A 15,396-nucleotide genomic window follows, 5' to 3' on the forward strand; every position below is an offset into this window, starting at 1 on the left:
CCCCGAGGAATTTAATTTTTAAATAAACTATTCTAATGGGTGTGCTCTGGATGAACTCTCTAAATTTATGGTCAAATGCTTTAGAAGTTTGGTTTAAATTATATACAAATTAAGAATTCTAGCTATATCTGGCATCTTGTGAAAACCCAAGGTGCTCACTAAATAGAAGAAATTACCCAAATGCCTCATGACCTGAACATACTGAAATCATGGATAATAAATGCCAACATCATGATGTGCCTTGTCCTCTCCTTTCAGGTGGATGGCTCATGCTCTTTGCCATCGTGTTACGGCTGGTGGCAGCTTGTCCTGCGTCATGTGTGGTGTGCGTCAGAGATGTAACCCTGTGTCACCAGCTAACCTATATAGTAGGTAATAAAACCAATAGCTCTAAAAAGCAGTGTTCAGTGTATCTGGCAAATTCGTTGCCATGGCTTTCATCATGCTGAGGGCTCTCTGGGCTCAGCCTGATAGAGGTAAACTTTCAAAGAGCAAGTCTTTCACAGTGATGAGAGACTGTTAACATTATTTTATTTTCCTGTTCCTGGTGGTCTCAACCAAAACTATGTTAAGACCTTCAGAGGTGACTGAGATATTTTGCTATTACAAAAGAATACTACTATTTCATGCAACCACACACTTTTTTTTTTAATAGAAGAAAAAAAATAAATCACTTTGATTATATTTTTGTCCATACTTTGTGCAGTTTTGAACCCTACCACTTGCTGGAAAAAATATCAATGAATCAGAAACCTGAACGGCAATTGTTCAGCATCAGTAAGATTAAGTGATGTACTAGCAAAACAGATTATTATCAAAGTGCATCTAATTTTGAAAGTCTAGTCTTTTTTTATTGGTGGTAAATGAGCTGTAGAAATGCTAACAAGATACACTGCCTGTATTCATTACATATTGCTTGCTTAAGTCAACAATTTAATAAGACACCTTATTAACAAATTTGAGGAGAATGTGATTTACATCCTGATATCCAAGAAGAGATAAACAAGCTATAAGCTCTGCCAATGGAAAATTTTCAGAAACAAGTCTGAGTTAAGATGGAGTGAAAGAAGATGATTTCATTTCTAAAATCCTATGACTCTATGAAAATTAAGAGATAGAAGTTATCATCATCCCTGACATGAGAGAGACAGTTTCAAGGCTAGTTGGTTGTACACTGTTTCCAGTTAGTATTGAAAACACTTAAACACTAAACTCCTACCCTCTCAAATACATTTCCCAAAGTCACTACATTTTTTTTCTGATCAGAGATAGCTGATGTCTGTAAGAAACATTGCAGCACCTCTATATCTTCCTTCTCATTTATAGAATGCCACATTCACGAAGTTAAATTTCATAAACACAGAGTAGTAAATGGATGACTTGTGAGTGGAGCTTCTGTCTATTCCTAGACAAGAAGTAAGTGACAGAATCAATAGCCTGCTCCCTCAGAGTCGACAAATCCCTAGAGAACCGGGGATCCATAAAAATAAAACTCCCTTAACCCATAGCAAAAACAATATTGAGAGAAACAAAATGCTAAACTGGCCAGAACTAATAGAATTCAAATAATCAGTGATAAATACTAAACAGAAAAAAAAAACAACACACACACACACCATGATTTAAGCTTGTTTGTGCTGTAGAGATGGGAGCAATTCTTCCAAAAGAAGGCACTGTGAAAATCCTTTTTTTACATTTTAAAAATCTCTTTGTTTCGGTAGTGTAGTCTGGATTTCCTAAGGGGATTGTGATTTGCTCCCCTCGTGGTTGATTGTTCTAATACCACCTGTAGACCTCCCAGGGACAATGGACTCTTCCATCTTTATGACACTGTCATTTGCAGTCAAAACAATTTTAGCATGATAAAGATGTGTTACAATAACTCCTGATTATAATACATCTTTATTGAGTTAAAACGCTTTGATTTCTAATGGCAGAGCAGTGATAGCTCTGAGGTGATTATGGTGAAGGGATTTAACAGTTGGAGGCCCTGAGTACCACCTGTCATCACATGATGTAGTTCATTGGAGGGAACGGATATTAGAGAGGAGGCCAAGATGGCCCAGACTATAATGAGAACCCCACTGACAGATCCTCAGGTCATCTGGAGAGAATATAGATCCTTACCAAGTTGCCAACTTTTAGCCTGGAGATAAAAAGCAGAAACCCAACCCTCCTTCTCACTCCTCCCACCCAACTTATACCTTTAGGTTTGAGAGAAAAGATGACTGACTTCACAGCATTAATATGCACTGCTAGTGGAAAACTGGCTAGGAATCGCAGACACAGGTGTGGCTCATGGGCGAACCCGTCTCGGGCCGGCAGGGCTGCAGCGGGTCAATACATGGGATGCCCAAAAAGCCACCTTCAAAGAAAAAACATCCATGGTGATAATTCCAAACAGTGAATTAACTCTGACATCAAAAGGAACAGATGGGTTTATGTTTCTCAAATAAACATGTCATAGAAACAAAGAACATAAAAATCCATCATTCTGGTAAAGAGCCAGCTTCCCCTTCAACCGAGAAATCAGGGAATTATTTTCATTTTGTTTCTTGTTCTTACCCAGGTGGTAAGATTGCTCAGAGGGCATTGAGTATCTTTGCTCTCCACCGCACACCCCTCCCACTTGTGTGTATCTCGCTTCTAGCCTGTGCTTTTCTTCCCCACAGCAGCCCCTGTGACCACGAGGGTTTTAATCATCACTGATGGATACCTCGCCTCTATAGAGAGCACAAATCTGTCCCTCTTGTTTAATCTTGCCTTGCTCTCCTTGAGCAGAAATGGCATCGAGGATGTTCGGGAAGATGCCCTGCACGGCCTCTCAAAGTTGCGGACATTGTTGCTGGAGCACAACCAAATATCCAGCTCTTCGCTCACTGATCGCACCTTCAGCAAGCTTCACGGTCTGCAGGTGCTGGTGCTTAGCAATAATGCTCTGCGCACCCTGCGAGGCTCCTGGTTCAGGAACACCAAGGGCCTGACCCGTCTCCAACTGGATGGGAATCAGATCACTAATCTGACAGGCAGTTCTTTTGGAGGCACGAAGCTGCACAGTCTCAGGCATCTGGATTTATCTAACAATTTTATTTCCTACATTGGGAAAGATGCCTTCCAGCCCCTGCCTCAACTGCAGGAAGTGGACCTTTCTCGAAATAGGTTGGCCCACATGCCGGATGTTTTCACTCCACTGAAGCAGCTAATCCTTCTGAGTTTAGATAAGAACCAGTGGAGCTGCTCTTGTGATCTATACCCCCTTGCCCGGTTTTTAAGAAACTATGTTAAGTCTTCTGCTCGAATGCTCAGGAATGCCAAGGACCTAAGGTGTCAGCCGTTGGCCACTGCTGTGGGCACTGCAAAGAGTGTGCTAAAGCTGTCTGAGACCAACTGTGATTCCAAGGTTTCCAACGTCACTCTGGTTCTAAAGGACAGAAGTCCCCTCCTCCCAGGGCAGGATGTGGTCCTGCTGACTGTCCTTGGCTTCGCAGGTATGCCAGGGAGAAGTGTGCCCAGCTCATCTCCATGTTACTAAAATACACTAAATGATGCCTTTCCCAGGCAGTTTGGGGAAATTTTCCAAGGCTTGGGGAAGGGAGAGGTTGTGAGTAGATGTGGGAGGATGTTGACCGACCTGGCCCAGGTTGTAAGAATTTCCTGTTGCAGAGAAGCTAACAGAGGACAGGGTCTTGGACCAGAATTCAAGAACTCTAGTCTTGGTATAATAACCACTGTAATCCTGAGTCAGTTACCTTGCCATTTAGACTTCAGTTTTCTTGTCTGTAATGCAGGAATAATATCTACATTTTATCAGTCATCCATTTGCCATGGAGTACTGGGACATTCATTAAAACACTAGAAATAGGGATTAAAAAGTGATGAGACATTGTCTCTTTCCTCAAGGTACTCACTTCTGTGTGCCCCTCTGTGGTATAGTAAGAATCAGTGGGCTTAACCAGGTGCACGAAGAGTTGATATTATGGCAATCACATGCATCCTGCTCTATAGTGGTTGGATAGCACAGTGATTAAATGTATGAGCTCTGCAATCAGATTACCCAGGTTTGAATCCTGGCTCACCTCTCACTTGCTGTGTGACCTTGGGCAAGTTATTCAACCTCTCTGTGCCTTGCTTTCCGCCTATTTGGGAGTTTTGAATTCTTGAAAGATTTCTGTTTATCAACTCATTCATAAACTTGGCCCATACCTCCCCAGACTGACTAAGGAGAAGATAATTTTCAACTCTTTAATTTCTCCATGGTAGTTTAAACATTTCTTAACTATGCATCATTGTTACCTCTCACTGAATGAATGATATAAAGTGATACTTAGTGTCATTAGTCGAAGACCAAATATACATGAGATTTCTTGAGTTATCTACCTGGATGTATGTTTTCCCCCTATGTTTACAGTGCATGGTGAAATCCTTTGGGCTTGTGGGTAACCATGGTGATGAGAGGTGTGTGTGTGTGTGTGTGTGTGTGTTGAGGGGTGGGGTGCCCCAAAGCTAGAAAACCAGAGGCTTGCAAATGACATCCAGGACTGAACTGATGTATTTTGAGTATGTGCTATAAATAATTATTCTATAGCAGGTTTCCAGTGAAACCTGAACATCAGATTTTTAACTCCTGACAGTTACACTTTTAATCAGAACAGATAGAGAACAGCGTCAGGTCTAAACAATGGAACTACCATCAGCAGTAATCAAATTCAGTTGGAAGTGAATTTAAATCCTCTCGGAAAGATAAATTATTTTAAAAACTGTGTAACCATGTCAGTAATTATGTGTTAAGAAATAATTTACCATAAAAGACAAAAGCAAATAGGGCAGGGAGTTTTACTTTAAATGTACTAGAGTACTAGAACTCAAGTGCTAGTTCTACGGAACAATTAATAGATATTCCAATAAAAACATACACAGATGCACATGTGAACAACATGTTGTAGGGTTCAAATAGATTTGGGTAATGCTGGATTAAACAAAGTGAAATAGGCTTCTTTATTGCAGCATTTTTCTCATTGCCTTTCAGTTTCTAATGAGCATTATGAATCCTTAAGAGGAAGATACAATTGGAGTGTTTCTCAAATTTATTTAACCATTAACTCTTTTTTCACAGAGGATTTCATTAAATTAGTGTTTTGTAGGGCATCATTTTGGAAATATTACAATAGACTAATTTTCAGCATCTTCTAGGTATTTTCTATATTTTCAGAAAAAAATTTACTAACAACTTACATTAGTGTAGAGATGGGTATAAATTCTGGAAGATTCAAAGGTTTTGTCAAAATAGTAGGAAGCTTATTATGCATGGACAAATTCTGATAAGTTATAAGTATGATTACACACATGTTAAGTTATAATGTGTGAAAGTATAATTATATATCTCTCATTAAGTGATTGTTGAGGATGCTGTTTTTAGGAAATATTTGTCTTTAAAAAAATCTGACCCTTCAATTTATTCTACTAAGATTTTACTCCTTCGGAAGTAAAAATGTAGTTAATAATCTATACCTGTAGATTGTGGGGAAAAGACTTAGAACTATAATTTGACCCCTGATTCCGTTTCCTTCTTTGGCTATAGATATATCCTCACAATCCCAGGGACTATAAATAATCATATTCAGTGAATTTAAAACTAATAAGTGGTTATTTGGCATTAAATGCTAACATCTTAAAACCTCGTATTCTGTGAATTGGTTGATGAAAAGAGAAAGATTTCATGAAGCTGTAACATTTCCAACAAGGACTTATCATTAAATTTGCTTTTTGCTGTTGTTGTTGTTTTTCCAACTCAGAAAGACTGTTAGAACACTTTTTAAAAATAGCAACAATGCCCATGGCAATGAAAATTCAACCATCTTCTTAATAGCACATTCAGCCTGCCTACAAGCTTCATTTGCTGCTTTTTGCTCTCTGCACTAATAGCAAGTGACCATACCTGAGTGGTAATGTGATGTAGACATAGTTCTAGCATCAACAGCAGGAGAATGAGTGGTTCCTCGCCATTCAGACAAAATTAGAGGAGAAACTTTACCCTATAATCAGATTATGCCTACTCTCATTTCAATGGCTGATGCATGTGTTTAAGAAAATTTAGGTCTTTCTTTCCTTTATTATTTGGCTTTGTAACTGCATCAGCCATACGAAGTATTCTCTTAATGATTTTATTTTTTGGACTCCTCTCCCTTCCAACCGCCCCCCCGCCCCCCGCAACAGCTGAGTCTTCTAGGACCTAATAGGGCAATATCAAACTGAACCAACAGCAGTAGCAATCATAACCATAAACCACAATGACGAAACACTGTGTTAAATGTCACATGTAGTATCTCATTTAATTACCAGTCGTATTAATCATCCCTGTTTGATAGGGGAGGAAAAATAAGGCTCAGAGAGGTTAGAAAACTTGCCCAAGGAAAGTGTCAGAACAAAGCTTTGAATCCTGAGTTTTCTTACTCCCTGTAAGACATATGGAGTGTTTCTAAAATTTTATTATTTTCATAAGTTTTTTAACATTTTAAAGCCAAAAGTCTTGTTTGGAATTACTAGGCAATAAAATGTCTGATCTAAGTTTTGCTACTACTTTTTTTTTTTATTGCTCTTTATTTAAAAACATAACCAGATGGACCTTGGTGTTTATATTGTCTGGTTGCTATTTAGTCTGAAAATAAACATTGGAAGTATATCATTAGCAACAGTGCTACTACTTATTAAAAATATATCTTTAATAGAGATTAAATTATTTCAAACTGTGATAACACTAAAAATATATTGTAAAAAAAATTAAAGTGGGGCTTATAAGACCTCAAGATCTGGTGAACTATGCAAAGGTTGAACTTTTTTTTTTTTTTTAACCAGAGAATGCTATTCACTTTGGTTAATCTTCATCTTTAACAGAAAAATGAAGCAATCATGGCTGATACTTTCTCTTTTCTTTCAAGTTCAAAAAAATATCATCACGTTTTCATTAAAGTTGTCTGCAGTGGAGGGAATCAGGCATAGGGCAGTCAATCAAAGTCTAAAATGCTGACATCATCTCTTTCACTGTCCTCATTTCCAGAGCCAGGAAACTGAGTTCTCCAGGGGAACTGACTTGCCTAATGTCACACAGCAAATTATGGTCAGAGCTGGACTTAGAAAATGGGGCTCCTAACTTACTTGATACTGATGCCATGTCTTCCCCATCACCATTTTGGGGATTTGTAAGATTAGACCACTCAGTGCATTTCATTATTAGAACTCATAGACAGAATCCCTTCTGTTTATTTAAGAATATTCAATAAACATTTCTGGTGTCCCTGTGCCAGAGTTGAGGGTACTGGAGATACAATGACGAACAAGACCGGAAAGTTCCATTTCCTCTCCGTGCTTAATTCTAGCAGGGCAAGACAGACAGTGAGCAAGCAAGCAAGTAAGTGAACACAATAATTTTATACTGTTATAAGGGCTAAGAAAAAAGGAAATGACTGTGACAGAGCGGGAGTTGGGGTGTAATGCAAGAGACTTTGGTTTGAACATCCAGGTGGTTGAGCACGCCACTTGTCAAGATGGGAAACAGTGAAGTAGAAATAGGTTAGACTCTGCACGTGAGTTTCAGAAACACTGCCCTCTACAATTTTATTCAGAGGACAAGCTGTATGTACATAGAACATGAAAGGACAGTTCCAGACAGTCTGAGATTAGATGTCAGTCATTATTTTGTGGGAGTTTTGCAAGATGGAAAAAACAGCAAAGGTATCAAGAAATTTAGAGGTATTGATTTAGTTTTTAAAGGATAAATTTCAAAAAAAAATTTCAAATAAGCAGAGATAGAGAAAGCACTAAGTTGCTGTCACTAAGGGCATACACAAAAGCTTAGAAATATCTTAAGACTAATGAATTGAAGAGTTTGAAACACATGTTTTAATAATGAAAAATGAAAAATTAGGCAAAGGAGGAAGGTTATGGCCAGACTGCACTGAGTCTTCGATGCCTAGGAGTTTGGCCTTAATGATAATAGGAAATCAATGACTTTTTCTGAGGTAGGTGGTGAATCTTTAGGGATGATAAAAATACAACAATAGGAGGAGGTTATGGTATATGGGAATTTCAGGGTATGTACTAAATGTAGTCTACTTTTATTCACTATGGGATTAAGGAATAGGAAACTTGGTTTCCTATAGGCAGAAGAAGAATTTTAATGCAAGAATTATTTTATCCTGACTGAATCTCAGTCCATGAAAAAAAAAAAACACCTTTTTTTCTACCAAAGGCATTCCAGATGGTATTTTTCTTATAATTTTTAATAGCTACAAAGAGAGATCCAAATTAACAAACAGAACAATGTTGATTAAATAGCCTCTGTCTGGACTGATATTTTTCTCCATGGTGATAGACTTCCCACCCATTCTGATACCCTTTAAACCATTAACCTTGATATTTGTGGATTTCACATTTGGTGATTTATATGTTTCTTCCTTTGATGTTATCTTTTAATGGTCTCTCTATTTGTCACAGGAGCTGTTGGTCTCACTTGCCTAGGTTTAGTTGTATTTAACTGGAAACTCCAACAAGGCAAAGCAAATGAACACACATCAGAAAACCTTTGTTGCAGAACCTTCGATGAATCCCTGTGTGCTCATGAGGCAAGAAATTACCATGCTAAGGAATACTGTAACTGCCACTTAACTCAGGAAAATGAGATAAAGGTCATGTCCATTGTGGGGTCCAGAAAGGAAATGCCGCTTTCACAGGACAACAGCCATCAAACAGCACTGGCCTCTGAGTCCACAGCCCTTGATGGATCATTTAGAAACCTGAAAGGTAAAGATCATGGGGCAGACAGCACTTTCTTCTGCTTTGGTGGCAGATTGCTGCAGTCAGGATTTTCAGAGCCTCCTGGGAATATGGCAGCTTTTAATGAAGCAGGCTTACTCACAAGATATTGTCCAAAGAGAGTTAGAAAGCTAAGGAATCATGAGCCTGGGGAAGTCCAACCTCAAACTCTGCCACAGCATGTAACAAGAACAATAAGTGAGTTGCCTTGTTTTAGAAAATCCCACTCTGTTTAAATTCCTCTGAAAGACATAATCTCCTTTAATTTTCTCAACAGTAGAATGCTCTAAAAATCATTGTGTAGCACCAGTCTATCCTTCTTCTAAAGACACTAGATCTGTGTGTGTATGTGTGTGTGTGCGTGTGTGTTTGGGGTAAGGTGTAGATGAGGACTCCGCCACCCTCAGGAGCTAAGAGTAAGTATATCTTACGCCTGTTGGAAAGTGAATTTTGTGACCCAACACCTAACAAGTTTCTTTCTTTCTTTTTTTTTTTTTAAGAAAAGAAGGCTTTTAAATAGCAATATGCTGTTAAGATTTATGGGAGGCTGAGTATCGGCTTTTATTCCAACATTCTTCGAGCTCTAATGCCAATTCTGCAGTAAGGAACCTTCTCAGAGCATGACATGTTAGAAGAATGGGCCTTCTAATGCTAGTGATTCATTTCAGGAATGATGTCAAGACACACACTTTGCTTGCTGAGCTGTCAGGGATGATAACTTCCCAGTCCAGGGAAAGTCAGGACTTAATTCATCGTCCCATGTTGGGAGCCAAGTGAATCTGGCCGTGACATCTACCCACTGTACTTGGGCAATGTCAATATTTAGGCAGAGGCAATGAATTAAATGTCTTCCTTTTCCTTCCTGAATAGTAAGGTGATGCTTTCATTCTCAGCAGTGAAAACTTTGACAGCTTCTCTGTAAAGAGGTTCCTGTCATTTATTTGAATTGGTTTACAATAAGCAGAGCTTTCTTTCAGAATATGAATAGTGGAGGTACTGCACCAAGAAATTCTCACCATGGGGATATGGCCCTTAAGATGGATTTGGGGACAATTGGAAAAGAATGAAACTGTATGTTATTTCATGTGTGGCATAAGGCAGGATATGAATTTATTCCATTGCATTCCCCAGACTCCAGTTCTTACTAGTTTCTGGGGACTGATGATTTGACTCAAGAGAGGAATAGTCAAGAAAAAAAAATCTGCCATAGAAACCAGATCAGACTGGCTTTATTTTAGAAAGAAATAAGCACTTACCCTTTCAATAGAGTCACACCTCAGACAGATGTTTAGCTTTGTCCAGTGCCTTAACTTCTCTGTGGGAAACTCTTATACTGAAGGGAATGTTGTCTCTTAACCATTTAAAACCCAGTCCCTTGTTTCACACAGAGAATACATTTGTTTGTCATATCAATACATTTACTTTTAGGAAAGACTTGAAATTCTGCTACATGCCAGGCATTGTACTGGAGATGGAGAGGACAGGTATTGGAGGTAAAAACAACCAAGGCCATATCTGCTTTAGAGCAGAAGTCAGTAAGAGTCAATGTCACTCTGATTATGTTTTCAAACTTGGAAGCACAGAATCACAGTATTTCAGGAGTAGGGGAGATTTAGAGATGATCTAGTCCAATAATTCTGAGTATTTATCTTTGAGTCACAGAACTCTCTTAGAATCTGACCAAAGCTAAAATTCTTTCCCCAGAGTAATTTTATACACATATAAAATTCCTATCTAAGTCTTATCCCTTGATACCTGTTGAGTAAGTAGCTTCTCCAATGTTCCCCAGAAAGTTGAAGGCAAATCTTAAGAGTTAGATGCTAGTGTGAAGCTTAGCTCATTTCTTCCTTTCTATCTCTGAACAGAAATACTCCTTTCTTCCTCAGGATAAAACAAACAATTTCAGAAGACAAGAACACTGATAAGATGTAGTTTTAAACCTAATATGCGTTGTCGTTAGAGGATAGGGTTTAGTGTCAGACAGACCTGGGTCAAGTTCTGCCCATATCATTAGTGGACATGGGATGGGGGGAAAGCATTTCACCTCTCTAAGCATCTTTCCTCATCTGTAAAAGGGATAGGACGAAAGGACTTGTCCAGTGGATCAGATCTCCTATGAATATTAAACGAGATAATGAAGGTACAGTACTTAGCCCAGTGCCTGGCTCTTAGAAGATGCTTAATTAATGGTAAATGTTACTATTATTTTTGTCATTAGTATTATTTAACAGGTATCATTAATATCATATTAACATGTACCATTCAAAATTCACAGATAGAGATTCCTACAATACAGATCAGGCCATATTCCAAAATACTCATTCATTTAACAAACATTTAATTAACCGTATATTAAGTGATGGGAAACAAAACAGGTATGGTCTCTGATGAAGTCAGTAGTATCACAGGTATTTCTTTTTCGTTGTTGAGGGTAGCTTGTGTTCGAAACCTAAACACTGCCCAACATAGTATCATGTTCTTCCTAATATTTAGTTCCAGCTGGGAAATTAATGCAGAAAAAAAATTGTGATGGCCATTTGAAAAGAGCTTAAATATTATTCATATTTAAAGCTAACTCAACCGACAACTAATGTAAAGATGTACAACTATGAATGTTTTTATTTCTAATTCTGTAACTTTCAAATCAGCATCACAACGGATTAGGATGTGGCCATAAAGAGTAGCTTTGTAAACACACTGAACTGCCCGAAGTCTTTTGTGGGTTTGGTTAAAAATTAGGAAGTATTCAAGAATTGCCATAATCAGAGGAATCATTTTTGCACCTTTCATTAGGTTTCTAAGCATCTGTTTGGTTGGGGTAATAAAACTCAGTTCAGTCCTGAATTTCTGCATTTCTTGTTCAGCAGATATCAACAGTGACACATTTAGTAGAAGATATGCAACATCCGCTTCAATGTTGGCAAGAGAAAGTTTTGAAAAGCATTTAACAAATGAATCATGGCAGCCTCCAATAGAAAAAAAAGACAATGGCTTACAACCTCATAGGCAGAGACATTTTATTACAGGCTCATCATCCAAGCCTTGTGGGCCCGAGGAACACTGTGTACAAAAGATCTTACAAAAACATAGATCAAAATATGATGATCCTTATGGACTGTTAAGACGGAGCGGGCCTAGCTATTTTCAGCCAAACAATTCTCTTATCTGTAAGTATGTGCCCTGTGATCAATTTCAAGATTATGTGGAAGAAAAGAAGTCAAATTGTCAGGAACGTTCAAAGGCCAAGAAGGAACAAATCCAAATTAACAGTGCAATAGAAAAATTCCTTATGAGTGAGGACAACATGGAGTTATCAAGGTTATCGACAAAAATCAAGAAAACATATTCCCCTAAGAGGGTTAGCTTCTGTGATCCCAATTTAGTAGAAAAAAATAGTTTGGTGATGTCATCTAAAACATCAACCCACTGGAAACAGCAGAAAAATCAAAGTAACCACCTGACCAACTTGGATCTCAAAAAATGTGGCAATCCTCAGGAGGGAAACAAAGGAAGAAAATGGCCTACTGATCCACAGATTCTGAAAAAGAAGAGAACCCATCAATCTGACCTCAAAAGGAAAATTAAAAAGCCAAATTCAAGGGTAAAAGTAAACGCACACCCTTTTAGAAAAGTCAAAGTCCATCCAGAAAAATCCTTGCCAGATCTCCCAAAGAAATGTAAACAAGCATTGTTACTGCCAAATAAATTACCTAAAGCTTCTCAGAGAGAGGCCAATATAAACCTTGTGTCCTCTGCAGATTTTCCCCAACAGCCAGAGAGTAACAACTATGTTAAACTCACTTCAGAGAGTATGCCTCTCAAACACGCTCCAAAGCAGACCCCGTATTACCAAAAAAACACTAAAAAGACTCTTCTGCTCAGTGCTAATGACTTACCTGTAGTCACCCAGAGCTCCAGGGAAGGCAACTGTCACCCTAATGGCCTCATTCCTGATAGCAGTTCATCAACACTGCGTCTGCCCACACCCATCATAGCTGAACACAGGCATTCAAGCTCTCAATTTGCAACTGAGCAAACGGTAGGTGCAACTCCCCTTGCACTGGAAGTGCCTAGGTCTTTACCAGCTATTTGGGAAAACATAGAAAGTGATGTTTTACCACCCAACATTTCCAGGGGGTCTATTGACCAAGAGGCAACAGAGCCCACTGAGCACATGGAGCAGGACAAATCAAAGACTGTTGAGCCAAATCAGTTTTCTTTGTCCCTAGGGAATCAAACACAACTTGTAGGTGTCCACAAGACTGACACCAATAAGGAACATACTTTAAATCAAAATGAAACTTTAAAACATGTAGAGCAACACTCAAGTCATGAACAACTTGCTAATGAGGAAAAAATGTTAATGACCAAATGGAAAATACCACATCAAACTGCAGAAGGTTGTATCATGGATGAGGGAAATGATGTCGGAATAAAACTTCCTCAGTCAGAAACTGAGGATTCCTCTCTCATTTCCTCTGAGACACAAGCCACGGGCGACCTAACTTTGATGAAGACAAATTCTACCCCATACCAAAACAGAACAGAGATTCCCAAAGAAATCAGTGCTTCTCTTAGTACTCAAGCCATTTGGAATCTAACTAATAGCAGCAAAAGAGAAATTGACCGCACAAATGCATTGCCCATAGATGATGGCACCGGAACACTACAGATACAGATATTAGGGAAAGAAGAGAAAAAAATGCCGCATGAAAACAAGGCAGATTCTAGTACATTAATTGGGACTGCACAGATGACCTTAAAAGGCAGCAGAAAAGAAATGCAGCAAATTTGGGAAAATGGAGAAAGTGAAAAACATATGTTGTATGATTCAAGCTCTGCTGAGGCTACTATTACAGCTAAGGATTTGAGTATCACGTGTTCCCCTGAAGCTGAAAATAGACCTTCTCGTAGAGAAATAGATCTTCGAGTTAACTGTAATATGCAAGATTTAGGCGAAGTTCAAAATACTCAACCAGATAAAGATAACAGTGCACATAAAGAAGGTGCAGGGACAGTGGGACACAGCAAGTGCTTTCCTCCTTACCGGAATTAAAAGACATTAGTTTTGAGGCAAAAAATAAGGTGCCTCTAATTCCTAGAAGAATAAATGAAGCTGAGAACTCTGCTCCAAAACCTACACTGTACCCACCATCTGCCGATTACGCTGATCTGTTACCCTTACAGGCAGCACTCAACTAATAATCATTTTCTATTTTAGCTTTCTTCAAAAGGACACACAAACACCTCCTAGTCTTCGCAGGCATTCCAAATGCATTATTTTGGAGGAAAATTCCTCAGTAGCTCTCTGTTATCAGTGAAATAAAAGTACATGACTGAATATAATGCAAAAATCAAAGATGGAGCCACAAGATTAGGTTTGACACAATTAACTGAGTTTGCTTCTCTAAGGAATGGAAAAATGGGAAAGAAAAGTTTTGCCTAGTTCTGGAAAAGAAAGCAAACATTAAAAAAAAAAAAAGCCTTAAGCAAATGAAAGATTAAATAAGAAAAAAAGTACTTGAATAGATTTACCCTTGATGTTTATTTTATGGAAATTACTATACACATCTCAATTAGTGGTATTACAATATTGCTTTCTACAAAGATGATTATATATTCATATTTGTGCCTGATCTGTTTTCTTAATTATGGTATGAAAATAAAAATTGAGCTTTGTTTGTTAACTGTAGTCTAGTTGATATGCATATTGGTATATTTCAACCATTTGCAACTGCTCTGTTGACAATTATCCTAGATCTTAAGTAGAGATTTTAAAACCTGTTATTTCTCTAAGAGAAAAAATAAAGGATTTCCAAGGGTTGTAGGCTATTTCTGTAAAACCTGTAAAATCCTCTAAGTCCACTAGGTGGGGATCTCGGCTTCAGTCATTTTAGGAGAACAAATGGGGCTTCACGATCAACACAATGGATCCTGAACAAAGGGAATTTTAACACGCTTTATTGCCAATTATTATTAACTTAAGATTTTGAAAACTAAATAACCTATTAGTATGTAAGCTTTCAAGGTTTGCTCTCTTGAGTTTAGCATGTCACTATTGTTTGGTGTGAGTACTCCTCCTTGTGCACAGGAATTAAATGTCCTTATAAATATGACATTTAAAAGCAATAGTAGAATAAGCATCTCTCATTCAAAGCCACACTTATTGGAAAGATAGAGGTATACTCAAACAATTTTATTTTTGATATCCCAGTAAAACATCGAAAGCATACCTTCATGGTATAGAATATTTTACTTTTCCTCGTGGGAAAAAAAGGTAGTATTTTCTCTTCCTCTATCTATATCTAATATATTTTTACATATTTTATATATTAATATAGTTTCTAATATATTTCTATATAACAGGATCTTTATATCTACATTTGGCAATATTGTACAGCTTAAAAACCTACAGAACAATGTAAATATTGCTTACATGCCCCGCCTATCATCTGTTTTCTTTCCTATTCAGAATTGCCAGCAAATGATGTAACTTTCTTATTTTGAAACTCCCTAACCTTATTCCCTCTCTTCTTTCTGTTTTCTCCCTGGATTCAAAATTTCCGTGCTTTTAACTCCAACTCCTCT

The 15,396-nt window shown here is 38.0% G+C and overlaps 2 protein-coding genes across 5 annotated transcripts in view; one reads left to right on the plus strand and one right to left on the minus strand.

Moving 5' to 3' along the window:
• LOC118019268 (serine/threonine-protein kinase TNNI3K) overlaps positions 1-15,396 on the minus strand; it is a 306,409-nt gene that overhangs the window by 59,838 nt on the left and 231,175 nt on the right. The gene's annotated exons all lie outside the window — the stretch shown is intronic.
• Positions 270-14,058, plus strand: LRRC53 (leucine rich repeat containing 53). The gene is given in 5 exon segments (XM_035020243.1): positions 270-372; positions 2,673-3,488; positions 8,491-9,006; positions 11,676-13,826; positions 13,829-14,058. Coding segments are annotated over 5 exon segments (3,768 nt in total). The 3' UTR covers positions 14,011-14,058.

This window comes from Mirounga leonina, unplaced genomic scaffold, assembly GCF_011800145.1.
Source record: "Mirounga leonina isolate KUSES-001 unplaced genomic scaffold, KU_Mleo_1.0 Mir_173, whole genome shotgun sequence".
Taxonomy (NCBI): domain Eukaryota; kingdom Metazoa; phylum Chordata; class Mammalia; order Carnivora; family Phocidae; genus Mirounga; species Mirounga leonina.